The 27,264-nt window shown below is 45.7% G+C and overlaps 2 protein-coding genes across 5 annotated transcripts in view; both read left to right on the forward strand.

The window, feature by feature from the left end:
* Positions 1-2,032: 2,032 nt before the first annotated feature.
* C10H7orf26 (chromosome 10 C7orf26 homolog) lies at positions 2,033-18,127 on the forward strand. The gene is made up of 7 exons (XM_037911663.2): positions 2,033-2,241; positions 4,279-4,477; positions 5,271-5,492; positions 7,503-7,668; positions 8,270-8,797; positions 13,224-13,263; positions 16,338-18,127. The coding sequence occupies exons 1-7, from the start codon at positions 2,078-2,080 to the stop codon at positions 16,552-16,554; spliced, it is 1,536 nt and encodes a 511-aa protein (XP_037767591.2). The 5' UTR covers positions 2,033-2,077; the 3' UTR covers positions 16,555-18,127.
* The window catches only part of NAA60 (N-alpha-acetyltransferase 60, NatF catalytic subunit), a 55,302-nt gene continuing 36,703 nt past the window's right edge, over positions 8,666-27,264 (forward strand). The window contains exon 1 of one of the 4 annotated variants that reach the window (XM_043523276.1): positions 8,666-8,797. The gene's annotated coding sequence lies outside the window, so the exon portion shown is untranslated. Of the gene's footprint in view, positions 8,798-13,243; positions 13,264-21,326; positions 21,491-21,567; positions 21,923-27,264 lie in introns of those variants that run through there. The other 3 variants (XM_043523278.1, XM_037911658.2, XM_043523275.1) reach the window with 3 other exon arrangements.

The following is a 27,264-nucleotide window of genomic DNA, read 5'->3' on the forward strand; positions in this document are numbered from 1 at the left end:
CTCAATGACAGTTAGCACAAGTATGTGTACACGAGCTGGGGATTGTAGTGTAGATCTAGCTTGTAGTGTAGATCTAACCTAAAAGTTGTTGCTGGGGGATGGGGTTGAAGATCTTGGTGTGGGTGGGAGGCAGGATCACCATCTCTAGGGACACATCCCCACCTCAGTGGTGCTAATATCTAACAAGCTTCCAGAAGGAAACTAGAAGAAATATTATGACAAGAGCATCCAGCAGTTACCTGCAAGTGAGAGAATGTTAGATACTTGAACAAAACCAAGGAGGACACTGGCTGCTCACTTATGAACTGCAATCTGACCCCTTTACTCCACTCCTGAGGTGTGTGGGTCTGGAAAGAGGCTGAGGGCCCCCAGCTAGGAATTCCACTGATGCACAGGGGTTATCCAGACAGCATAGGCACAGGCCAGGGATGGGAAGGGCCATTTCAGGGAGGCCAGAGCACTCTGCACTGTAGTTATTCTGGCAGCAGTGCAGCCCCTATGGCTGGGCGGGGGGAAGCTGCTTGCTTTACTTCTGGCAATGGGTTCAGGCTATCTCCCTTGCCACCCTTCCTGGAGGTCTCACTTTAGGGTGACCAGACAGCAAATGTGAAAAAACGGGATGGGGATGGGGGGGTAATAGGCCTATATAAGAAAAAGACCCAAAAATTGGGACTGTCCCTATAAAATCGGGGCATCTGATCACCCTGTCTCACTGGGAGGGCTGTATTTAATTAACTGGCTGTATTGGTCTGCTGTTGTTCTTTTAGGTGGTACAATATTTCCTTTACATTTTCAAAAAGAGGAAAGCTGTATGAGCAACTACTGTCTCTGTGGGCTTTGGCATGTAATACCTGGGCTGTATGTCTGTGATGACTGAGGCAGGTTTGAGTATTATTTGCTTATTAACTAACAACAAGAAATATCTGATACAGTAAACACAGTGCTCTCATTATTATTTATTTGTCTTGTGGTCACACCTACAGGCCCCAAACCCACTGTGCTAGGAACTGTGTAAAAATATAACAAAGAGCCAGTTCCCATCCCGAAGAGCCTGCAACCCAAGCACTAATGGTGCTGTATCCTACCTTGACTAAATCCTCAAGCACCAGCTCTGAGCTGCAGGCTGTATACCACTTTTGCTACCACTGGATTCTGGGGTTGGGTGGGTGCCAGCCAATGTTCCCTCTAATTTTTGACAGGCCCAGTGCGCAAAAAATTTCTTCTGTGCATATTTTTGTGTGCGCGGTGTTTTGCCGTGTGCATGTGGGGTTTAGGATCTGTGTGCGCGTGCACACTCGCACAGCTTACAGGGAACAGTGGTGCCAGCCCAGACTACAGCATAAAAAGGGGCACTCCAAGGGCTTCTATAATTTAGGCTGGGCTGCGCTGGTGCCTAGGGGCCATTCCAGCAACTGAGATTAGCCAGTTTGCAGCATCGCTCCAGCCACACCTCTGATGTGCCCCTGTGCTGACAAGGGGATGGCTCAGCCCTATGCCACTGGAGGAGGCTCCTACACTAGCGGTATTCCCTGGGGGTTGGCTTAGTCGACTCTCATGGTGCAACGTAAAAGAACAGACCCTATGGTGCCTCAGGGTCTGCAGCTGGCTCCGGTCCCTGTGAGAGTCAGCAGGGAGCATGGCACTGCAGTGCCCAGGGCTGGAAGTAACTTGACACACCCTGCTGCTCTGAACCCACATACACAAGGGGCACCAGCCCTTCCTAACGCCAACCTAGCACAGGGGAAATAAAGAGCAGTCTCTTACCAGCCCTCTGTGTGTCCCTCACTCACATTATAGCATGGCCCTGGCCCCTTGAGCATTGCCCCCCCTCCCTGGCATCAACCCCTACACCCCTCTCCCCAGGGACACCCGCCCCACATACCCCTTTCCCTTGGGCACCATCCCCACAGCCCTCCTCCTACTCCCCTCCCCAGGCAATGGCCCCACACGCCCCTCTCCCCCTGCCCACCAGCCCTACACACCTCTTCCCCGCGGGCACGACCCCACAAACTCCTCCCCTCACCCCGCCCCTCTCGGGCGCCTCGCGCGCGCGGCCAGCAGGTGGCGCTGTGGGCGGATGGCCGCTCCCCATCCCCCTTTTTGGCCGGGCCGGGCCGCCGTGCCGCCCGCCCGCGTTGCGCCGCCCTGGGCCGCGGAAGGCCTCGCCGCTTCCCCTCGCCTCAGCCCGGCTCCGCCGCGGAGGCCGCCCGGATATGCTCGCCTGAGCGGGCCCGGCAGGAGGTGCGGCCGGGAGCGGGTGCGCGCTCAGCTGGGCCCCGGATCGAGCCCCACAACCGCGCGGGGCCCCTGGGGCCGGGCCGGGCCTGGGGCGGCCTCGTGGCTTCCCAGGGGCTGCTAGTAGCCTCGACGGGGGAGGGGCACCTGGGGGCCGGGGTGAGGAGGCAATTTGGGGGCAGGGGACGGAGAGAGGATGGGGGAGGCGGCTGGGGTGAGGAGGCGATTTGGGGGCAGGGGACGGTGAGAGGATGGGGGAGGGGCACCTGGGGGCCGGGGTGAGGAGGCGATTTGGGGGCAGGGGACGGAGAGAGGATGGGGGAGGCGGCTGGGGTGAGGAGGCGATTTGGGGGCAGGGGACGGTGAGAGGATGGGGGAGGGGCACCTGGGGGCCGGGGTGAGGAGGCGATTTGGGGGCAGGGGACGGAGAGAGGATGGGGGAGGCGGCTGGGGTGAGGAGGCGATTTGGGGGCAGGGGACGGTGAGAGGATGGGAGGGGCACCTGGGGGCCGGGGTGAGGAGGGGATTTGGGGGCAGGGGACGGTGAGAGGATGGGGGAGGGGCACCTGGGGGCCGGGTTGAGGAGGGGATTTGGGGGCAGGGGACGGTGAGAGGATGGGGGAGCACCTGGGGGCCGGGGTGAGGAGGGGATTTGGGGGCAGGGGACGGAGAGAGGATGGGGAGGGGCATCTGGGGGGCCGGGGTGAGGAGGGGATTTGGGGGCAGGGGACAGAGAGAGGATGGGGGAGGCGGCTGGGGTGAGGAGGGGATTTGGGGGCAGGGGACAGTGAGAGGATGGGGCACCTGGGGGCTGGGGTGAGGAGGGGATTTGGGGGCAGGGGATACATGTGGGGAGGGGATTTGGGAGGCCTGGGGATAGGGAGGGGGCACCTGCGGGAGTGGGAACAGCAGGTTTCGTGCCTGTTCTCCTGGCATGTGGGGGCATCACACATCCATGACCTGGACCTGTAACTGCCCAGCAAGCACAACACGGCTCTACCTTGTCTTAGCCTCCTACCCCACAACTGGAGAGACAGTGCTGTGCTTGGAACCCCAGCAAACGACCTGAAGCAGTGGCACAGAAACATTACAGGGGTTTTGAAGCGATTGGCCCTGACAATGGTGTGGGGGCTATGCCAGCACTTTCTGCAGTATCTGAGTTTTCATTTACCAGCAAGGTCCCTAACCCTTGCAGTTACCCAGAAAACCTTCCAAACAGGGTTTGTATGTAACTGGCACTCTGATGTCATCTTGATGCTGCAGACAGGACTCCTGCCCTGGCCTGCTCCTGGGAGGTTTGCAGAAGCTAACATGACTGGTCAGTTTCATGGTGGCTGTCTAGAACTTTGTAGCAGTGAAATTCAAGAACCGGGTATATTTAATTCCAAAGCAGTTTGGGGAAGCGCTGAGCTGCAGAAAGAGCTCTGGAGCCACTGGCCTTGGTCTTCTCCCCCACACACAGAGGCTTCAGGCTGCTAGGTGTCTGGTAAATTTTTCAAGTGGAACCACTGCTGCAGATATACATAGGGTGACATTTTTGTGCTGCCCTAGGTTAGTTTTAGAATGAAGCATTTTTTCTCATCCCATTTCCACAAATTGGCTATATTTGAGACACATAAACGTCTGTGTGCTGCCTCTGTGCTGTGATCCTGTCTTTGTGACAGCAGTACAGCAGCTCATTCCACATCCTTCAGGGGTTGCTCATTGTTTCCTCAAGAGTCCTAAGCATATTTAGGAGCCATGCCGTTAATGCTTTCAGTATGAGAAATGCATTTGTGTTTCTTGGCTTTGCTTGTTTGCTTAAAAGTAGGATGAGGTATGGGCCAAAGAAAACAAAAATCAAGGGCTTTTTGGGAAAGGGTGACAGACCCCTGTCGTCTTAAGTCCTGATTGTTCCTGCTCAAGAGTCCCTACATGCAAATACAAGAGAACTGCCACATAAAAAAGCAGAAGCCTCTCATTTCCTTGAGGCAGAAGAACTTAGACAGATGCTGTTGTTGATATTGAGGTTTACTCATCACTTTTTTGTCTCTTTTCTTGCAGGAGCACAATGAGTGACATTCGTCATTCCCTGCTCCGCCGGGATGCCCTGAGTGCTGCCAAAGAAGTGCTATATCACTTGGACATCTACTTCAGCAGTCAGCTCCAAAATGCACCTCTTCCCATTGTGGACAAAGGCCCAATTGAGTTGCTGGAAGAGTTCATATTTCAGGTTCCCAAAGAGCGCAACTCCCAGCCTAAAGTAGGTAACAGGTCCAATGAGCAAAAATACAACTGCATTTGAATTGGCTGATAATGTCTTGATGATGTTGTACTTACAATCTAGGCCCTGTTCCTGCAATCAAATCTACACAGCTGGAATCTTGTATCTCTGTAGAGCCCCACTGATTAAATTGGGGCTACATGTAGGTGCAAGGGTCCAGCCATGTAGATCTGGGTGCAGGATCAGGGCCTAGAAAGATAATAGGCACTGGAAGAACCAGGAAAAGGAGTCACTTTTAGACCTTTTTTGTATTTTTGGTTTAGTTTCTTTTGAGAGTTCTTTTGGGTCCCTTTATAGACTTTATCCTTTGCCTTGACAGCAAGCTCCATGCAGTTACCCTGCAAATAATATGATTAATAAACTTTCTAGCTTGATAAGTAAATGTAATGTTTGTCTCGGAACTAAGCATGTGCACACTGTACCAGAGAGGAGGCAAGAACTGAAAGATAAGTCAGGCTACACATGTGATAGGCTAGGAAGTCTGGGAGGCTAGAATTTCTGCTACTGCTCAGAAGCCCTGAAGACCCTCAGACTCACTGCTGCTTTTTGATCTTTCAACCAAGGAATTTATATGGTCCCTGAAATTGCTGGTCAGTGTGTGTACCCTATTCTAGAAGCAGTTCATGGAGAAGTATGGCCAGGCTTGCCCACGAGCAAGAGATTGAAGTGTGATAGGGAAGGGAGAAAGAGGCATATTTTCATAATGCTTCCTTCTGTTTCTGGACATGCTACATTGGGATTTACTCTGTTATTTTCTGGCTTTGTTTTTTAGAGGTTGAATTCTCTTCAGGAGCTTCAACTCCTTGAGATCATGTGCAGTTATTTCCAAGAGCAAACCAAGGATTCAGTCCGGCAGATCATTTTCTCAGCCCTTTTCAGCCCTCAAGGAAACAAAGCAGATGATGGCAGGATGGTCTTGCTAGGAAAATTGGTTTCCATGGCGGTAGCTGTGTGCAGAGTTCCTGTTCTGGAATGTGCTGCATCGTGGCTGCAGGTAAAGGTGGTGCATGGATAGGACAGTCCCTAAGAGCTGAGTAGGTGAACATGGTGTGCAAGTGGGTGAACTGAAGAAAAGGGGCTGTGTAGTGGCCAAAGCAACGTAGGTTTAGGACTGAGAGGTGGGCTCTAGAATTCAGTTCACAGAACTCGCAGTGCAACGGTTGTGGACCCTCCACTTGCAGCTTAGGAAAGTTGACAGGGCAGTGCAGTGAGGGAAATTCTCCCCACTGAGGTCTGTGCAGGGCATAACTTTACGGCTCTCCAAGCCTCTCGTGCTCTCATGCCCCTGCTCCTGTGGATCTCTTAATGTTTGCCTTAGGGGAGCCCCACCCTGATGTGCCTCCTAAGGTCCACAGGTGTGAGCTTTCATTCCCTCACCCTTCAGGAGATGTGCAGAAGCAGGCTGTTCTGCAGACAGGGGGATGGGAGGGGTGGAGAAGAGCAACAGAGGGGAATCCCCCCACTTCCCTAAAGTCTTCAGTGTAACTGTTTCTCCATATAGGTCTCCTGAAGGCTGCAGGAACAGGAAGGGGTATAATGTGGGTGGCAGGAGACTCTGAGGGGGTGGCTTATTGTGGTGTACTGCCTCCTTCAGACCACTTAAGTACATAAAGGTTTCCATGTTAAAAACTTGGTGCTTAAAAAACACATTGCAGGGATGGTGCTGGCCTGGTGAACTGGCCTCATATTTCTCACACGTCTCCCACTCACTCATTTTCCTGAGAACTTTAGGCAGGGGAGCCCTAATCCTGATACCCTCCAGAAATCCCTGGGAGCGTGGCTTTCTTCCTCTGGGCCATGGTAGTCTTCAGAATCAAGTGTCAAGTGAGGGACTGTAGTTAAGAGGACTTGGACAGCAGTGGACAGAGGACATTGCTATCCTCAGTTCATAAAAGTAGAACACTTTCATGTGAAGAGCAAAGATTAGTGTGGTGATGAAACATCACGCTCTGTATCAGATACATGTAACTTTGGCCAGTTGTAGAAATTCTTGCAAAGGTTTTTACTATTCAATTACTGACTTGTACCCTAGATCTTAAATATTTTTTGTCTGGGAATGGTCAGTTTACAGATCGGTCTTTCATACAGTAATGAATGAGAAAACATTTTTAGAAAATAGGGAAGCATAATAGTTGAAATAAAAAAATTGGCAGGGGGACATGGGCAGGTGTAGTGTCTGAAACACCTTTTAAATCGTGTTTGACTAGAATAGGTAGTAGATTTCAGGTTGATGGTGTTTCTTTAATATTGGGGTTTTTTTTGTTTGTTTTTTTTTTGCACAGAATTATTATTAGTCTACTCCAGTAAAGCTAAAAAGCGGCTGATAGATGGGTTTGTAATAGATGACCGTCATGGTAAAAAATGATGGTCTTGTTCCAAAGTGGTATTTGTATCCATTTTAATGAAGTTACCCTCCCTCCAGATGATAATTAGTAAGACTCTTTCTTCTTTGCAGAATAATTCTCACTTCGGATCTGATAAGCTCGTGAACCCATTGTACTGAGGGCGAGCCACAGCCATCAGAAGCTAAAGCTGAGGCGCCTGATCTTTGTGTTTTACATAAATCAACCAAAACTTAAAAGTTAGCAAAAAGATGTAGTAACAGCCAACTGATAGTTTCATGTAACAGAGCCTTAGGCCTGGTCTGCCCTGGAGGGGGGGAATCAACCTAAGATACATTGACTTCAGCTACACTATTCTCACAGCTGAAGTTGCCTATCTTAGGTTGACTTACCTCGCTTCCTCACGGTGCGGGGTTGACTGTGCTTCCGCCTCTTGCTGTGCTGGAGTACAGGAGTCGATGGCAGAGCGATCGGGGATCAATTTACACTAGACGCGATAAATTGATCCCCGATAGATCGAGCACAACCTGCCGATCGGGTGGGTAGTGTAGACGTACCCTTAGTGAAAAACTCTGTATCTCCCCATGGGCTGGGCTCTGCAGAATTTCTTACATCCTGGTTTGACGTACTTGTCACCACTTGGTACTGCAAATCTCTTTCAGCGAACACCTGCAATCTACTCTGTGAGGTTAGCCCGTGCCTTAGTGGATGACTACTGCTGTTTGGTGCCAGGTTCCATTCAGACATTGAAACAAATATTCAGCGCCAGTCCTCGCTTCTGCTGCCAGTTCATAACGTCGGTTACCGCGCTCTATGACCTTTCTTCAGGTAAACTGCAAAAAGGCAGCATTCTCTTCTCGAAACAAATGCTGCAGTGCCCTTTGACTGTTATGGGCATGTTTGTGTTCTCAGCTACCTATTGGCATTTTAATGGCACTCGGCACCATAGCTTTGCTAGACACGGTGCTGGGTGCAGCACCTATCCTTTGGTGTGTGTGGGAAGCTGAGAAGTACAACACAGTGGTGAGTGACCTCAGTCCAGATTTTAACAGACAACTGTCCATGTAACGATTGGTCCTGTTGTTGACGGTCCTGACCAAGGGCAAGGAACGAAGGGGTCTTCTCAGACTAGGTTCAGATGTGGCTACAAAGCCAGTGAAGGGACTAGATCTGGTGGTAATTTGGCTCAGGCTTCCTGAAGTGAGGGTATCTGACTGTGGCATTCTGAAGGTGAGAGAGCCGGGATTTAGGAGACAATAAAAATAGAATTGCAGTAGTTGGGACAGAAAGAGCGTGATGCATGAATAAAGATTTTAGCAGAGGCTGGGCCCAGACTTACAGATGAAGCATAGGGGAGGAGAATGAAATTGCTGCCCCTATGCCAGAGAAGGGGACTTGCTGAGCAGTGTCTCATATTTTTTATTTTCAGATGATCTCATCCCCCCTTCAGACTTGCTCGAGATGGTTGTCTCCTGGATCTTTGAGGACCCCCGTTTGATACTCATCACTTTTTTAAACACTCCTATTGCAGCCAACCTGCCAATAGGATTTTTAGAGCTCACCCCCCTCACTGGACTGATCCGCTGGTGTGTGAAGGCCCCCTTGGCTTACAAAAGGAAAAAGAAGGCCTCTCTCTCAAATGGTCACCTCACCAATAAAATCGCCAAGGACTCAGCCGCTGGAGCTGACAAAGACTGCCACCTGCTGTATTCCAAACTACATCTAAGCGTCCTACAGGTTCTCATGATGCTTCAGGGGCACTTAACAGAGAAGAACCTATATGGCCGACTAGGTCTAGTGCCCTTTGACCACGTGGTTCCACTTGTTGAGGAAATTAACAGACTGTCTGACGAACTCAATCCACTCAATGCTTCCAAAGAGATTGAACTGGCTCTAGACAGATTGGCTCAGGCTCTGCAGGTGGCCATGGCATCAGGAGCATTGCTGTGCACTAGAGGTATGTTGCTGAAAGCAGCTGGTGAAGAGCCTGGCATGAAATCACTTTTCTCTGGTATGTGGGTAGGCTGTCTCTGGGTGAGGGAGGGATAATACATGGGTAAATGCATTAACAGATGAAATATTCTATAAGTCTTAGGAAATAAGAGATTGTTAGAGCTACAAGTTGGGTGTAGCAAACAGCTCAGGACAGAGAGTAAGAAAGGAAAGACCACTGATGAAAATAAGTGCTATGGACTATCAAGAAAGATTGTTGCTTTGGGGATTTGGGAGGGAATCTTCTGTTCATACTCTCACCATTGCTGCCAGGCTGTGTTGATGGTTTGTAGTTTGTTTTTTGACATGGGAGTATGTTTGTCCTCTTCTGGGCCCATAAACAGAGCCTGAATGGTACAGTTGACATCAAAACACTCCAAAGATGATGGGTCTGTGGCCTGCTTTAGGTCCTACACAGTTAGATAATTATGATTCCAGATACATGTCTTTAAACCCTGTGTCCTAAACTGGTTTAAAACCATTGAATTAAAAAATTAGAGTGTAGCCATCCATTGTACATCCTTGCAGCATAGGTTAGAGAAGGATGCAGGCTATGATTCTCCTCCTTTGAAAAATGATACAGTGAAAATTAAAGTGACAAGGTGAGTGAGGTAATATCTTTTATTGGTGCGAGAGACAAGCATTCAAGCTATATAGAGCTTTTCTTTGGGTCTGGCAAAAGGAGTCGGAGTGTTACAGCTAAATACAAGGTGGAACAGATTGTTTAGCATAAGTAGTTAACATATTTCAATATGTGCAGTGGTGTTGTAGCTGTATTGATCCCAGGATATTAGAGAGCTTACACGGAGCTCTTCTTCAGGTCAGAAGGAGAGCTCTGTGTAAGTTCGAAAGAGTGTCTCTCAGATCAACAGAAGTTGGTCCAATAAAAGATATTACCTCACCCACCTTGTGTCTCATGTATTTCAAGGGACTGTTCAAGGTGAAGTAGCCCTTTAGCACCCCTACAGTCATGAGGGGGAGAGGCTGGAGTGGAAGGTTTAGGTGGGTTACAGATTGAATGTATGGCTCATAACAACAGTATGTCATTTTATGGGGAGGGGATGGCTGTGCGTGTGTAAATTTTGCCCCAATAACTCCAGGGTAAACTTGCCCTTTTAAAAATGTGTGCTAGTCCTTCCAACACCCTGGAATGTGAAAGTCAATCCAGGTTCTTGTGGGCACGTGAATCACATATAATAAAGATGCTGCCCTGAGTTATATTGTACAGCCCATGCTTTCAAAGGGGCTGTACTGGTGTTAACTGAGGCAGAGTTTTGCACTGCAATTAGAAGTTAGTAAACAATTCTGATTCATGAGCCAGAGTAGAATCCAGTTTGCTATTTGGCCCGTATATTGGTTCTGCAGTTTTAAAAGAAGTCAAATCTTACTTTGCCATATCTGACTCTGGGTACAGGGAGATGGGTTTTCGTGACATTTCAGAGTAGGAAAAAAACAGTTTGTGGCTCTGTGGATGGGGCCCATATGACTGAAGAGAACTACTGGTTTGCTCCCACCACAATCTCTGGCAGGCCCACCGTTCTCTAAAGGAGCTCTGAAGGAGCTCTGGGGAAGGACACATTTTCAGTGGTTTAAAAGGAAAGGGCATCCTGTTTGTTCAACTCGATGGTTTCTCTGCACTGGATGAGGGCCCCTGAACTAGAGCATAGGGTATAAACATGACATGGAGAATAGTCCAGGTGGTGGTTTTATCTGAAACATTTTTGAAGCCTACATTTCTAGTCTTTTTCATCATGAGAGAAGCAAGATTTGTTTGGGTGGGGGGTTTTTATGTTCCCTAGCCTGTAATTTTTAGTACTTTTTGCACAAGATGGTAAACTTATTTCATTAGCTAAGCATTAGGATCATTATAAATCTGAGGCCTGTTGAGGAATCTTGGTGAATTTATTAAAGCACACCAACTTGAAAATCCAGTCAATGTCTAAAAGCTGTATTAAAAGTGGGGCAGGTGTAATACCTGGAACTAAAGTCCCCCTACCAATTTGTGTGGCCCAAAAATGTCTGAAAGACCCACACAAACAAAAAGTAAAAGCAGCTGGTCAAGTGATTCAACCCAAATGCAGGGTCAGCCAATCATATCATTTTCTCAGAGCAATATAACAAAACATCTGCTAACAAAACACCAGAAATCTAACCAACCTTCCCCAGCTCAGGGCTTCTCACCCAGACCCAGAGGTTCAGAGACCAGTCTTTTTTCCTAGACAGGTGTTCCCTGAGGCACCTGTGTGAACCTGAATCAACTCCTCTCCACACCTGCTACGCTGACTGTACTCAGTATTAAGTGCACAAAGCCAACTATAAATCAGGTTTTTCTCTAAGATTTTAGTTCTAGTAATCTTAGGTCTGTTTTGTAATAGTAGCAAGCCAAAACGTGAGGCTTTTTTTTTTTAAAAGCTGTCCCTTTAAACTTATTTCCTAACTACTTACTTGGCCCATCTTGTTGGGGGATTGCTGTACTAGAAGAGGAAGGGAATTCAGTATAAATACCGGCTAATCACATTTTTGGGCATTCAGTTTTCTATAGAATTGGGAGGAATTTGTTTAAACCAGCATTAAAAGGACCTCACAACTGCATGTTCTTTAGAGTAGGATTCTTGTTAAATTGGTTGGAAACTGTTTTCCCCAATAGAGCCAGTGTCCCAAATTCCATTACCAAAGTCTCTTAACACAAATCTGAAAATACCTCTTGAGGAGCGTTTCACCTCCAAGCCTGCTCGGCAGGGTGCAGCTTTCCTTTGTGGGTAAATGAAGCAGTGCACAGAGGAATGGGGCATATAAAGATACAAACAGTGCCAGGACTGGTGTCCTACTCCCCAAGTAGCAATTGGGGAAGAGGAAGGAAGGAGCAGGACACTTGTTTGTCAATAACAAACTTTGATACCACAACATAAAGTTCAGTTATAATGACAATAACCAGTTAGAAAGGGCTGCAAGCAGAGTTCTGCTACAACAGTGGGGAAAAAGCAGAGGCGAGTGCCTTATGAAATGTAAGTTCCAATTTACATTGGGCAGTGATATTTCTGGTATTGCCTACATCTTGGCTGCCTGTTTCCCATGACTGTTGTTGGAATCCTTTGAGAGTACAACTAACCAATTTGTAGCCTTTGATACTGGCGATTTTGGAGATCTGCTCTTCCTTCTTGCCTGAACCATTCCCAAACATGTTTCTTCTACCTCAGCATGACCTGAAGCAGTCTAATACTTGATAAGGAGGTACTTTGAATCTCCATTCCTTGTCTTGTTTTGCTCAAGATGGAGTATTGCATGATGGGACATGTAGTCTTCAGGCTTCCTATTTTTAACTCTACTTCTTGTTAAAGATGAGATGACCATAGCAGTCTTCCCTTATATCAGTGGTTCCCAAACTTCAACAGCACGTGAACCCCTTTCATTAAATTGTGAAATCTTGTGAACCCCCTCCTAAAAATGAATATTTCCAGGGATTTAAGATTAAATTTCCTCCATACTCCGTGGGGGTCCTGCTGCTGGACCCCGTTGGCCGCCCCGGTCAACTGAGCTCCACTGAGCTTGGGCTGCAGGTCCTGCTGACCACCGGGGCTCGGGCTGCCAACCTCAACTGCCCAGCCTCACTCTCCCTAGGGCTTGGGCTGTCAGCCCCGCACGGAGTGCTGAGGTTTGGGCTGCCAGCTCCCCCACTGACGGGGGCAGGGCTCGGGCTGCCAGCCTCAACTGCCCGGCCCCGCTCTTTCTGGGGCTTGGGCTGCCAGCCCCGCGCGGAGCGCTGGGATTCACGCTGTTGACTTCCCTGCTGATGGAGGTAGGGCTCGGACTGCCAGCCCCAACTGCCCTGCTCCGCTCTCCCTGGGGCTCGGGCTGTCTGCCCTGCAACCGGGTCCCACCTGCTGCCTCCAATGCCCGGGGTCCTCTGGCCACCATGAGTGAAATTTTTCTGGCGAGCCCCCTGTAATGTTCGGCGAACCCCTAGGGGTTTGCGAACCGCAATTTGGGAACCACTGCCTTGTATGAATTGGGTGCTGCTCCCCTGGCTCTAGTTGAGTTGCCAGTGTGGCTGCCCCAGTTGGGCAAAGTTCTGTCTGTTTAATCCGCTGAGAATTTCGTGCTAGGGTTTGTCTGCCTTGCAACAGATGTGAATTTCTGTCCATTTAACTTAAATATAAGGCAAGTGAGAGAATGCTCAACTGCAGATGGATGATGTGCGAAATAGTTTGTGATGTAAAAGTTATAGGGAAATGTTCTCTATATATATCTTATGCATGAAAGGATGAAATTTTGGGTCTCTACTAATCATTTTATGAAATCTGACTAAAACTTCCCAGAATGAAGAGTAGAGGGAAAAAATCTTTTATTTTGCTTTATCCACACTCTTTGTTTTCTATCCTCTTGAATTTCAGATGACTTGAGAACAGTGTGCGCTCGGCTACCACACAACAAGTAAGGGACCTTTCTAAACTTGTATTTATTTTAATGCATATTTCAAGGCATTTCCTAGATGTTTGTTGAGGCAGACATCTGCCCTGAAGAGCTTATAATGTAAGTGTGCTTTTTTGGAAGGTGTGCTTTAGTCAAACACAAGTTTTGGGGATCAATACAGGGGCAACTGGGTGAAATTTCACAGATGTATAGATTCCAAGGCCAGAAGGAACTTGTGATCATGTATAACACAGGCCAGAGAACTACCTCCAAAATAATTCTTAGAGCATATATTTTAGAAAAACATCCAATCTTGATCTAAAAATAGGGATGGAGAATCCGCCATGACCCTTGGTAAATTGTTCCAATGTTGAATTATCCTCACTGTGAAAAATTTAATATCTTGTTTCCAGACTAAACTTGCTAGCTTCAACTTCCAGCCACTGGATTGTGTTATACCTTTCTCTGCTACATTGAAGAGCCCTTTATTAAATATGTTTCCCATGTAGGTACTTTAAATTGTGACAAGTCATCCCTTAACCTTCTCTTTGTTAAGCTAAATAGACAGACTCCAGGAGCTCAGACACTAAGTAGGGCATGTTTTTCCTAATCCTTTAATCATTCTCATGGCTCTCCTCTGAACCCTCTCCAATTTAACATCCTTCTTGCATTTGCGAGCACCAGAACTGGACGCAGTATTCCAGCAGCAGTCACACCAGTGCTAAATACAGCAGTAAATTAACCTCCCTACTACTGGAGAGTCCCCTCTTTATGCATCCAAGGATGGCATCAGCTCTTTTGGCCACAGTGTCACAATGGTAGCTCATATTCAGCTGATTATCCATCACGGCCCCTAATCTCTTTGAATCACTACTTGGCAGGATAGAGTCCCCCATCCTGTAAGTATGGCCTACATTCTTTTGTTCTGAGATGTATGTATTTACATTTAGCTGTATGAAAGTGCATATAGTTTGCTTGTGCCCAGTTTACCAAGCAATGTAGATTGTGCTGAATCACTAGCCTATCCTCTTCATTACTTACCACTCCCAAAATTTTTAGGTCATCCGCATATGGGTTACCAGCGATGAGTTTGTTTTCTTCCAAGTCATTGATAGAAATGTTAAGTAGTGTAGGGCCAAGATCCCATTCCTGCAGGGGCCCACTGGAAACACACCTGCTCGATGATGATTCCCTGTTTACAACTACATTTTGAGACCTATCAGTGAGTCAATTTTTCATCCATTTAATGTGTGCCATATTAATGTTATAGTCTAGCTTTTTAATCAAAATGTTGTGTGGTATCAAGTCAAATGCCTTAGAGAAGTCTAAGTATATTATATTAACACTGTTACCATTCTCAACCAAATTTATAATCTCATTAAAAAAAAAAGATACCAAATTAATTTGACAGAATCTATTTTCCATGAACACATTTTGATTTGTATTAATTACATTACTCTCCTTTATTCTTTGTTAATCGAATACTGTATCAGCTGCTCCATTATCTTGCCCAGGATACAAGTCCAGCTGTCAGGCCTATAATTACCTGGGTCATCCCATTTACCCTTTATAATTAGTACAACATGAGCTTTCTTCCAGTCCTCTGGAACTTCCTCAGTGCTTCAAGACTTACTGAAAATCAACACTAATGGTCCAGCGAGCTCGTCAGGATGCTCTTTTAAACTCTTGGATGCAAGTTAACTGGACCTGTTTATTTACAAATGTCTAACTTTACTAGTTTCTGTTTAACATCCTCCAGAGACTAGTGGAATGGAGTGTTACCACCATATGATGAGATTGTATCACCTATTTTTCCCCAAATACAGAACGGAAATATTTATTGAAGCCTTCAGCATTTTCTGTATTATTATTAATTCTATCATTTCCATCTAGTAATGGACCAATACCATTTTCAGGATTGTTTTTGTTCCTAATACATTTTTTGAAAACTCTTTATTGTCCTTAACCCTGCAGGCCACAGATTTCTCCCTGTGTCCCGTTGCTTTACTATCAAGCTCCCCTTTCTTCCCTTTATTTATATATATATTATAGCTGCCTTCACGTCTCCTATAAACCAGCATGGCCTTTTTCCTCAGTTGTGGAATTATGGTCTTTTTGGGAATCTAGTAAATTCTTAAATGGTTCCCAACTATAATTCAAGATAGTTTGACTTCTGGTATACAGAAGGTCATATTAAATGATCTAATCGTTCCTTGTGGCCTTAAAATCTGTACAAATCCCCAAGCCAGGCAGACCCCATTAAAGTCAGTGAGACTCCTCCTTGGTCCACCCAGTTTGCAGGATAAGAGCCTGGATTAAGACAAATAGACAAACAAGACTGTGAAAGTGAAATGCAATTTTGAAAAATTACCTCTGCCCCATCCCTAATTCCCACCTATTATACTTAGACTCCATGCTTAACCATGCTATTTTTTGTTTGTTGTTGTAACCATTATTAGCCAAAATATTAAAACCTGAGTCTCTAAAGGTAGGCTTTGATATCTGAAAATCAGGCCATTTCTATTTAGGTTTCTAAGTGTGGATTTAGCCTAACTTTAGGCACCTGGGGTTGAAAATGTTGGCCTTAACATTTGCCTATTTTTAAAAAATTAACCCTTGCTGATTTTGGGTATTTAACCCTAGCTAATATAAACCATTGACAGTCTTGCTCCTTTTTATCATCCCTCTGAAACCTGAGCCCTCGCCCTCGCCCTCTCTCCTGCAGCCTGGCCATAGAGCCTCACAGAGCATTGCCCTTTGGAGAGATGGTAACCGGAGCCCCCTCTTTCTTGACAAACCAGCTGTTCAACAGGATTACTGAAAATACTTAACTCTGTTGATTGTCATGGACAGTGGTCCTTTGAGAAATATCACTGTGCATGTACCTTGCACCATACACATCAGTCTGCAGGATGTCATAAGCATAATACCACCATCTCTCCCTAAGGCACTTTCCAACGTTTGTTGCTACGCATTGGCAGAGGCTTTTTAGTGACTCTTCTTGTCATGGAGCAGGACGTCTGCCAAACTGCTCCTTGTTCGGACAATTTATTATTGGAGTAATACTTACATCTATCTGGATCTTCTTTTCGCAGCCTACTCCAACTGGTGATTTCAGGTCCAGTGCAACAACCAACCCATGCTGCTTTGCCACCAGGATTTTATCCTCATATCCACACCCCTCCGCTGGGCTATCCTGCACATGCAGCACACCCTGCGTTGCCTGCACATCCAGCTCATCCAGCACTCCCAGCCCATTCTGTGCAGACATTTATACCAGGCATGACTTTCCCATACAGGCCTATTCGCTAAAGAACCTAACTGAAACTGTACGATGTGCACACGTTTTTCCCTGACTGGGGAAGCCTTACAGAGGAAACCAAACGTTTATGGAACCATATTTTCCTCTTTAATATTGTGTTGTGTGAGTTTCTTCAGGAGTAGGGGAGAGGCAGATGCTAGGCTGCTCTAGCCCTAAACATGGACAATTTCTTATTAATCCATATTTATGGATGAGAGACAAAAACAAGCCCTCTGGAATGTATGGGGTTTTTTTTAATATCAACTCCAACTCCTCTAATGAGCAGTACCACTGTATTTCTTGATCTGGTGTTTCTCACATGTACACGTGTCTGACTCTGTAGGGAGACCATCTACTTTCTTGCTCCTTCTCATTTGTGAGGGACAGAGAGAAAACCATACCAAGACTTGCAAGTTAGTCCCTTGCCCCTGTTCTTTCTCTTTGTAAACGTTTGTATCCATTGTATATTTTTAGCACTGCGAATGCTTGCTTCTGAAGTGCAAGGTGTAGGGGAGGATAGCACTTCCTTTGAGAGGAAACCACTAAAGAAAAGAGTGAGAAGGGATCGCTTGCCTCACTTTTATCTCTCAAATGGTGTTCAGCAAATCCAATTTTTTTTAGCCCTCTGCTAGGAAGGAACTTACTTCCTTTGCAATTGCAACCTCCTTGTTTTTTTGGTAGGCCTCTGGAATATCCTTTTCACATGTTCAAATGAACAAATTTGTGAAATGCAGAGATCAAATCTGGTATCACTAACTAAAGCTGGTTAGCAAAAACGGATCAACAGCTTACTGCCACAAATTAGTTACTGATGTTTACCAGTTTAACCTTTTACTGCAATTAATTTGCAGCCACACAAAAAATACATACCAATATTGTTCCAGAGAAGGTAGGTTCCCAGTACCACAGGCTTTTAATTAGAAATGGTGTACTCTGTGGAAAAGTGTTCTAGTCAAGATAATACGTTTGTCTTCTGTATCACTGCAGTGAAATACATAATGTATCCCCACTCAGAACTGGGTAGTTTTCTAGCACAGTGAAATTCTCTAAGCCCCTTTCATTGGCTTTAGAAGGAAGCAAGGGCATCCTTTTTCTAGGAGTCAATCACTTTATTTCTTTATACATATTTCAGATGTCATGTGTGGCAATAATAGTTATCCAATTACACACTAAAATCAAAGGACAAAGAGATGGAAGCTGGGGCTTGGCACTTGTAATTCACTCAATAAATTACAACTGGAGAGTAATCCTGATGTTTGTCTATTTCTCTTTCCCTGGAAAGATAAAATTAATCACTTGGTAGAAGCTGCAACAAGATGAAAAGGTCCTGAAGCTAAGAACTACTGAGCATAAAGGAGTATGAAAAGTTATTTATCAATACACATTGTACCATATCTCCTTTGAAAGATTACTTGAAAGGGGGAAGTGGAGGTGGTGATAACCTTGATGTGTAACACCCATGTTTATTTTGTTTTTACCTGTAGTTAATTGATTTTAAATTGTCTGCAGCCTGTTTTCCAAAATTTGTGCTCAAGGATGGGACTCCATTTTTTTTTTAAATTAAAACTCTTGGCTTTCTTTCTTGTTTTGTATCTCTGACCTATTTCAGACACTCAAATTAAAAACCTTACTTTAGAACTTTCCTATCATCATCCCTTTGAAGGATTATAGTTTCAAATTAGATGGTGTCAGCAGACAATTAACCTACCAAATGAATGGGGACTTTTGTTATGGTGGAGGGACCATTAACCTCTACCTCCTGATGATTTGGGTTTGAGAAAGGGTGTCCTGGATATGTATAGCATGATGATGCATATCTGGATTCCATGCTTCTGTCAACTGGTTCTAGAAGGAATTTAAATACTCTTGTTCAGCAGTTTTTAACGAGGGGCCTGGGGTCCCCTGGGGGGGGGCATGAACAGGTTTATGGGGGTCTATCAAAATAAACCAGAGAGCAGGGCCGGCATTAGACTCATTGGGGCCCAGGGCAGAAAGCTAAAGTCAAAGCCTGGGACTGAAGCCAAAGACCGAGCAAATTAGCTTCATGGGGGCCCACCATGGTGTGGGTCTCTGGGCAATTGCCCTGCTTGCTACTACCTAAGGCCGGCCATGGCTATTAATATACTGCATTTGCCGAAAACCAGTTGTTGTGGCACAGGTTGGCTGTGGAATTCTTATAGCATGGTGGGGGGGACTCAGAAAGAAAAAAGGTTGAGAGTCCCTGCTCTCGTTCCTATGTTAAGCCAGTTGGCATGTCATTTACACATCTCTGATGTCAGTGAAGTTTGTAGTAATTTTGATTATGGTATTCAACAAGTGTAGAATGTCCTATGATGCTCTCTCCATTCAAAACCAAAATGTGCGTGATGGATTCTTGCTGTGTATTGGGGACCATTCTGGCCACTGGCTGAACTTTAAAAGGCAAAGTTTATTGTAGACTGAGTAGAATAGTGAGAGCAGCCGCTGTCGCATCAAACTGCATCTGGCACAGGAAGGGCTTACATGATCTTCTGTTTGTCATGTAGTGATCTGCACAGTTCTTAGAAAAGCTAGCAAGATAGCTTACAGCAGCAGCGCTCAGTTTATGCATGGTGACCCTTTCGTCATTAGCAGTTGTCCATAGTCATCTGCCCATTTGCTCACTCGTAACAGGATCCTGTCATTTGTCCCATACACCTCTGCACTGATTGCCATTGAGCCACCTTTGAAGCACTATGGCTCCTGGAGCAGAGGCTTATGGGGTGCAAGGGGCTTGTAAAAGGGTCTCTATTTACGTTAAAATGCATTAACTTATCTCACTGCAAAAGTTTATGTATGTCAGCTTTGTGATTGTAATAAATTCTTCCAAGGTACATTTACAAAGTTCCAATGGCACAGCTCTTTCACCAGAGAAATTCTGTCAGGCTGTGTTTTCCCAGTGCATGGGCACAGAATCATAGACTTTAACGCCAGAAGGGACCATTATGATCGTCTAGTCTGACCTCCTGCACAACACAGACCACAGAATCTCACCCACCCACTCCTGTAACAAACCCCTAATAGTTTGAGCTATTGAAGTCCTCAAATCATGGTCTAAAGACTTGAAGGTGCAGAGAATCCTCCAGCAAGTGACCATGCCCCACGCTGCAGAGGAAGGCGAAAAACCCCTAGGGCCTCTGCCAATCTGCCCTGGAGGAAAATTCCTTCCTGACCCCAAATATGGCTATCAGCTAAACCCTGAGCACGTGGGCAAGCCTCACCAGCCAGACACCCAGGAAAGAATTCTCTGTAGTAACTCAGATCCCACCCCATCTAACATCCCATCATAGGCTATTGGGCATATTTACCGCTAATAGTTGAAGATCAATTAATTGCCAAAATTAGGCTATACCATCTCCTCCATAAACTTATCAAGATTAGTCTTGAAGCTAGATATGTCTTTTGCGCCCACTGCTCCCCTTGGAAGGCGGATCCAGAACTTCACTCCTCTGATGGTTAGAAACCTTCGCCTAATTTCAAGTCTAAATTTCCTGATGGCCAGTTTATATCCATTTGTTCTTGTGTCCATGTTGGTACTGAGTTTAAATAATTCTTCTCCCCCCTTGGTATTTATCCCTCGGATATATTTATAGAGAGCCATCATATCTCCCCTCAGCCTTCTTTTGGTTAGGCTAAACAAGCCAAGTTCTTTGAGTCTCCTTTCATAAGACAGGTTTTCCATTCCTCGGATCATCCTTGTAGCCCTTTTCTGTACCTGTTCCAGTTTGAATTCATCCTTCTTAAACATGGGAGACCAGAACTGCACACAATATTCTAGATGAAGTCTCACCAGTGCCTTTTATAACGGTACTAACGCCACCTTATCTCTACTGGAAATACCTCACCTGATGCATCCCAAGACCGCATGAGCTTTTTTCACAGCCATATCAAATTAATGGCTCATAGTTATCCTGTGATCAACCAATATTCTGAGGTCCTTCTCCTCCTCTGTTACTTCCAAATGATGCATCCCCAGTTTATTACAAAAATTCTTGTTATTAATCCCTAAATGCATGACCTTGCATTTCTCACTATTAAATTTCATCCTATTCCTATTACTCCAGTTTACAAGGTCATCCAGATCTTCTGGAGGCGTGAAGGGGAGATGTTCATCTTAAAAGTCTCCATGAATGCATGATTTTGTCTCTGGACCTAGAGAGAAATCTGAATTATGCATGAGCTACATTAAAGTGTTTTGTATCAAAGGGGTAGCAGTGTTAGTCTGTATCCACAAAAACAATGAGGAGTCCGGTGGGACCTTAAAGACTAACAGATTTATTTGGGCTTAAGCTTTTTGTGGGTAAAAAACACCCCCCTGAGCACTGCAAGGTTCAGTGCTTTAAAGTGCCAGTGTGGACAGTGCACGAGCACTGGTAGCTCTTCCCCTCCTGGAGGTGGTTTAACGGGCAGTGCTTTAATGTTGCTCCTGGCGATGTGCCCAGCAGGGGGCGCTGCTGCCCAGGGCCAACTCCCGAGCTAAGCATGTGGCAGCTGGGGGGGGGAGCAGTCGCAGACACTGCTCAGGCCCGCCGCGCCCCTGGGACAGGCGCAGAGCCTTGAGGCTAGTGCTGTAGCGGGACGGCCGCGGGCCTACAGCTGCCTCTCACCGGCGGGGCGCTCACAGCACGGGCGGCCCCCCCGCCGCTCTGCGCTCCGGCCGCTGCCAACCCCCGAGCCGGCGGGCCCGAGAATCAGCTGGTGCGCACGCGCGAACAGTTCCGGCAACGACGCCGATCCGGGTGTCACGTGGGACCGGGGAGCCTATGGGGCGGCGGCTTGCTGCGGGGTCGCTGGGAGGAGGTGTCTGGGCCTGTGGCGCCTGCTGGTTCCTCAGGGGCGGCCCCGCAGCCTCCGCCGGCCCGGAATGTGCTGAGCGACGCCGCCGCCGTGTTCCTGCAGCAGGCCGAGGCAGCCGCCGCCTCGCCCGAGGTGAGTGACGGGGGCTGGAGCCCCGGCCGCTGGTGCCGCTCGGCCCGGCCCCGCCTGACGGAGGGACCTGCCTCAGCGAGCCTGAGGTGCGGAGCCCCTGACCCGCCCCGGGAGTCGCTGCCCGGCCTCGAGTCCGTGCTCCCGCCGAACTGCTGCGCCGGGCCCGGGGAGCGCCTTGAGCCAGCCGCAGTCGGGCGTCCCTCGCCGCTCACACCCCTTCGCCCTGCGGGGCAAGGAGCGGCGCGGCCCGGAGCGCCGGGGGCTCCGGGCGCCGCTTCCAAGCGCGTAAGGGTTTGTCTGCAGGCGGAGCTCTACCTGACCGACCTCGCGTCTACTGGTGCCTTGCTCGGGGAGAGTCCCTCAGGAGTGACGCCAGGTGGACACGCGCCCTTAGTTTTGGTTCCAAATGTTTCTCTTGTGCTGTGGGAAGAGGTAAAGGAAGTGATCTCCGAATTCTCTGCCATGACACAGTCCCAAGCCTTCAGTGCCAGCGGTGGGATATCTGGATTCCCTGTAGAGACCCCTGTCAGGCAGCTCTGTTCGTCTTTTTTTTATCAAATCTGTGGTTTGATGTGGAGACTTCAAAGATCACACACTTCTTGGAATTCATTTCCTCCTTTCATCTCACCATTTCATGGAAATTATTGCTGTAATTTGTAAGCTTTTTTGGCAGTATTAACTAGCCTAGTTTAATTGGGACACTTGTTGCTGTGATAAAAGATTTGGGTCAGGTCTTTAGTGGTTTGAGATAGAAGTGCCTGAGTTGTAATCCCAACTCGGTCACTGAGTCACTAGGTAACCCTGTGCAAATTACTTATGGCCCAATTTTCAGAGGTGCTGAACACTTGCAGCTCCTGTTGACTGCAATGGTCCAGTTCCTTAGAAAATCAAGCTAATTTCTGTGTGCCTTGCCTCATTTGTAAACTTGGTAGTAATACTACTTCCCTGCCCTAGAGGGATGTGTTTACTTAATGTTTGTGATAGTGGATATGTGTGGAGCGTTTTTTTTGTTTTTTTAATTTTTTTACTTACTATGGTTCAGTTTCATAATTGTTTAGCTATCTGATATGAGTGTGACAACTTAAATTCTCATTGTCTAATATAAACTTTAGTGTGAGAAGTAGAAAAGATCTATAAATCAAGTTTAAAGGGAATTACACCTTGGGCATGGCTACACTCGAAACTTCAAAGCGCTGCCGCGGGAGAGTTTTGAAGTGTGAGTGTGGTCACGCGCCAGTGCTGGGAGACAGTGCTCCTGGTGCTCCACCCCCATGAGGGGATTAGCTTAGAGCGCTGGGAGCACGGCGCACACTTGCGCTTTACAGCGCTGTAACTTGCTGCGCTCAGGGGGGTGTTTTTTCATATCCCTGAGCGAGAAAGTTGCAGCACTGTAAAGTGCCTGTGTAGCCATAGCCCTTGTCTCATGGCTAACTATTCAGGAAAAGAGGATGGAACTGATTTTAAATTAAACATTTCCTATTGTTTCCTGCATAGTCACTCTCAAACATTGATTCCTGGTTGGAAGTGTTTGCTGCTCTAGACTACCAGGCTATACTTTCGTAGCTGCTGTAAGGTACAACTTTATTTTACCTATAATTTAGTGAAGGAAGAGTTTGCTTTTAAAATTAGATTAGGCAACAGCTACACATTTTAAGGTATATTCTCATTCTGAAGGGCTCACCCCCACATGCTGAGGTGAAGCAGTTTTAGTTTGTCTCTTGTCTTTCAGTCTGAACGATCTCATAGCATTTTACCATTTTTCAGATGTTGCTGAGCCTGGGATTTGTGGCTGGAGTAGATCCCTCCACTGAATTTGTTCTGTTTTTTAGTATGATTGTATTTTAATATTGCAAATATACAGAACAAAAAGGTCCTGTGTACATCTATACATATATGCAAGAATTGTTTTCACCCTCTACTGAAATGCAGCCATTTGGGGTACATTGCTGAATTTTTTTGTAATGGTTCACAGCAATGCTGCAACAGGTTAGGACTAGGGACGTAAAATATTAAACGGTTAACCAATAAGCATTAGTCTTACTTCGAATGTATTCAGTAAATGTTTAAAACAGCTTGGTAAAATAATTTTGTGACATTGTAATACCGAATGCGCACATTAGAAATGCCGCAGCAATACCATTTCATAGTGTATGTGGAACTAGGTTCTGCATTGTTAGGAGCATTGCTATGGAACTGATGTCACTCTTTGGTGGTAGTAAACCTTCAAACAGCATCATGTAGGTTATCGTGATTTTTGGTAACTACTTTTCCCTAGTGAAGATGGAGCGATCGAAAAGGAGTAATGCCTGGAATCATTTCACGAAAATAACAGAAGATGCAGTTAAATGTAACCTGCGTAAGACAGAGCTGAGGTATGCAAACAGCATTGGAGCAATGCTGAACCATTTGAAACTGAAACATCCCTCTGTTTCATGTGAAAAAGAAGGCAAAACTCAAACAACACTGACAATGTTTCTGATAGTTCAAGAAAATGCAACACACAAAGTGACGAAAAACTAACTGAGGTGTTGTGCACCATGATCACTACAGATATGCTGCCTCCAAGTGTTGTTGAGGATACAGGTTTTTGTGCGTTGATAAGTTTGGTAGAATGTGAATACTGTGTGCCTGTGAGACAGACTATAACCTTCTGACTAGAGAAGTGCTATGAGGACTGTGTGAAATCTGTCCAGGAAAAATTGGAAAACACGGTTAAAGTAGCTTTCACCACTGACTGCTGGACAGCATTAACTACAGAAAGCTACATGACTGTCACTTGCTATTATATTGAAAATTGGGAGCTTCAATCCACGGTTCTACAAACCAAAAGTATGGCAGAACGACGTATAGCGGAAAGATAGGGTCTGGCAGGCTGTGTCTTGGTGTGCATATACGATAATGCAAGCAACATTGTGTTCGCCAACACACCGAGGTATGTTACATGGGAATCTGTCAATTGTTTTGCCCATACGTGGCAGCTAGTCATAAATTATGAGTTTTTTTCAAGTGGCGTGGATCGTGCTGTTGCGGCTGCAAGTAGACTAGGTGCACACTGCCACCACAGCACCGTGGCTGCAAAAGCACTCGAAAGAAAACAAACGCAGCTTCAGGGTAAGCGATGCTGTCCAATCCAGTCGTGTAAAACTCACTAGAATTTGTTATATGACATGTTCAGCATCTGACTCAGTGAGCAAAGGTGGGCTATAACAGCGGCGCTTTCAGATAGCCCTATAACAAAACAATCTGATACCCAAACACTTCAGCTGTAAGATGAGCACTGGTAATTAGTAGAGGATATATTATTGCTACTTTCCACTTTAAAATGCACTACAACTGCCATGTCTGCTGAACAGTCTATCTTCTCCAAACTGACCGCAAAAGCAAAGCTCCTGTTGAAAATGGAAAAGTTGCTGATTTCAGGGCTGTTGTTCGTCACTCTCTGGAGCATCACATGAAACCCAATGATCCAGCCATAACTGCCAAACCTCCACTTATTGCCTCCTTTTTAGATCCATGTCATAAACACATGCAGTTTCTTTCGCCGGTTGTCCAGATGGCTGCTAAATCAAAGCTTCTGCAACTTGCATCGATGATAGAAATAGAAGCACCTCCAAGTGCTGTGGCTGAACTGGATGAGCCGATAGAGCCAGCACTGAAAAAAATGTGTGAAACTGAGAAGTGCTGTAGTGACGCTTTTAGGTGAAGATTATACCAATGAGGAGAATGCAGTAGAAAATGAACTGGAATGTTGTTATTTCAGGGAGCCTTGTCCTTCACTGGAATGCAGTCCATTGGCGTGATGCAGTCCATTGCACAGCATTTTCCAAGGCTTGGAATGCACATACCTGTGCATTCTAGCATCGTCTATGCCTATAGAACATGTTTCCAATGTTCGTTTTACTGTTGTTTATCTGTGCATAAAACTGACACCAGAGCATGTAAACGTGTTAATTTTTCTTAACAAAAATCAGCAGTAGATTTGAAATTCTAATTAGATTTTTTGTGTTTTTGGACAGCTCGGGGATATTATGTAAAAAGTTAAACAAAAAAGTAAAGGAGTACTTGTGGCACCTTAGAGACTAACCAATTTATTTGAGCATGAGCTTTCGTGAGCTACAGCTCACTTCATCGGATGCAGCTCACGAAAGCTCATGCTCAAATAAATTGGTTAGTCTCTAAGGTGCCACAAGTACTCCTTTACTTTTTGCGAATACAGACTAACACGGCTGTTACTCTGAAACAAAAAAGTGGGTTTTACACATAAGACTATTTTTGTTGTTAGTAAAGACACTTGACAAAGGTAATATATTCATGGGGTAGATTGTGAACTTGTTAATGATTAAATGTTTAGCCAATACAGTTTCAGTAGTTTAAATGGTTACTTTTGTAAACGCTATTTAGACCTAGTTAGGACAAGGACTGAAGAAGAAGATCATGTCCAGTTGAAATTGCAGGTGGAGGTTTCAGTTGGGAGAATGTAGTCACACAACTTGGAATTTGAGCAGGATGCCAGATGAACACCACGTTCTTTCATGAAATGTTATGAGATTTTTAATCACAATAGGTCAAACTCAGTTTTGTGTCTGATCTGAAAGATAGCACTTCAGCATAGTGCCCACCAGCACCAGGTTGGGGGGACTCGCTCAATTTTGACTTGGAAAGAAGAGTACAGAATGACCAGCACCATCTACAAAATAATCAGCACCTTTCTCTTCTTGAGGTTTAGAGCAGCCTGTTTTCTAGCACTGTAAACATATGCAGTTTCAGTACAACATTTAAAAAAAAAAAAAGTTCCCTGTTCTGAAGAGTTTACAATCTAACTTGCACATTGAATATGCTTTCCCATTTCTTATTGCTAGAATGATAGTTTGTCAGCTTTTCTTTTAGCAGTGGATTGTACAGTGGTTTGATTTTTTTTTTTCCCTTTTGCTTGTTGAACAGCACAGAAAATGCCCAGTGCATTGGCATCAAAAAGGATTCTGCAAATACACTGTTATGCATTCTGCATGAGCATTTCCAAGTACTTAACCCATTTCCAGGGTTTCAAATTCATGTCTTTGCTTTCCTGTGCAGGGTTGAGTGGCTTAATGTCTCATATTTTAAGGCCAGAAGGGACCATTATGATCTAGTCTGACCTCTTGCATCACACGGGCCATAGTTTTGTCCCAGTGATTCCTGTATCCAGTCCAACAACTTGTTGAACTGGAGCATACCTTTCAGAAAAAATCCTATCTTTATCTATAGACTCCAAGTGATGGAGAATTTACCACATTCCTTGGTAAGCTATTCCCGTGATTAATTACCTTCATTGTTAAAAATGTGCATCTTATTTCTAGTTTGAATGTTACTGACTTAACTTTTAACTGCAGGATCTCATTTGGCCTTGTCTGCTAGGTTAAAGAGTCCTCTGGTATGGAATAGCTTCTCCCAGTGAATTTACCCGTGGACTAATCAGATCTCTTAACCTCTTCTTCTCTAGTAGAGCCCTGATGATTCCTCAGAATGCTGCCACAAGGCAGGGTTCCAAAATAATATTTTAAGTAGATGATTTTAATTAAAGTTGGTCAAATAATCTGTGTCTTGCCTTGCAAACCAATGCTTTAACCCAGGGATAGTCAATAGGTGGACGGCAGGCCAAATCCGGACAGCCAGAGACCATGAAATCTTTTTATTTACTTGTTGTTGTTGTTGTTGTTATGTTTTGTATTATTTTCTCTGGAGTCTGCACCTTGGCTAAATACCTTGACCAAGAAATTTGCACTTTGACAAAAAAT

The sequence above is a fragment of the Chelonia mydas genome, chromosome 10 (assembly GCF_015237465.2).
Source record: "Chelonia mydas isolate rCheMyd1 chromosome 10, rCheMyd1.pri.v2, whole genome shotgun sequence".
Taxonomy (NCBI): domain Eukaryota; kingdom Metazoa; phylum Chordata; order Testudines; family Cheloniidae; genus Chelonia; species Chelonia mydas.

Bases quoted from the DNA above. Each gene is read 5' to 3' on its own strand.
- C10H7orf26 (XM_037911663.2), top strand. From the start codon at position 2,078: ATGGCCGCTCCCCATCCCCCTTTTTGGCCGGGCCGGGCCGCCGTGCCG. The intron at 5,493-7,502 runs GTAAAGGTGGTG...AATCTCTTTCAG, and splicing joins GTGCTGCATCGTGGCTGCAG to CGAACACCTGCAATCTACTC. The intron at 13,264-16,337 runs GTAAGGGACCTT...TTCTTTTCGCAG, and splicing joins GCTCGGCTACCACACAACAA to CCTACTCCAACTGGTGATTT.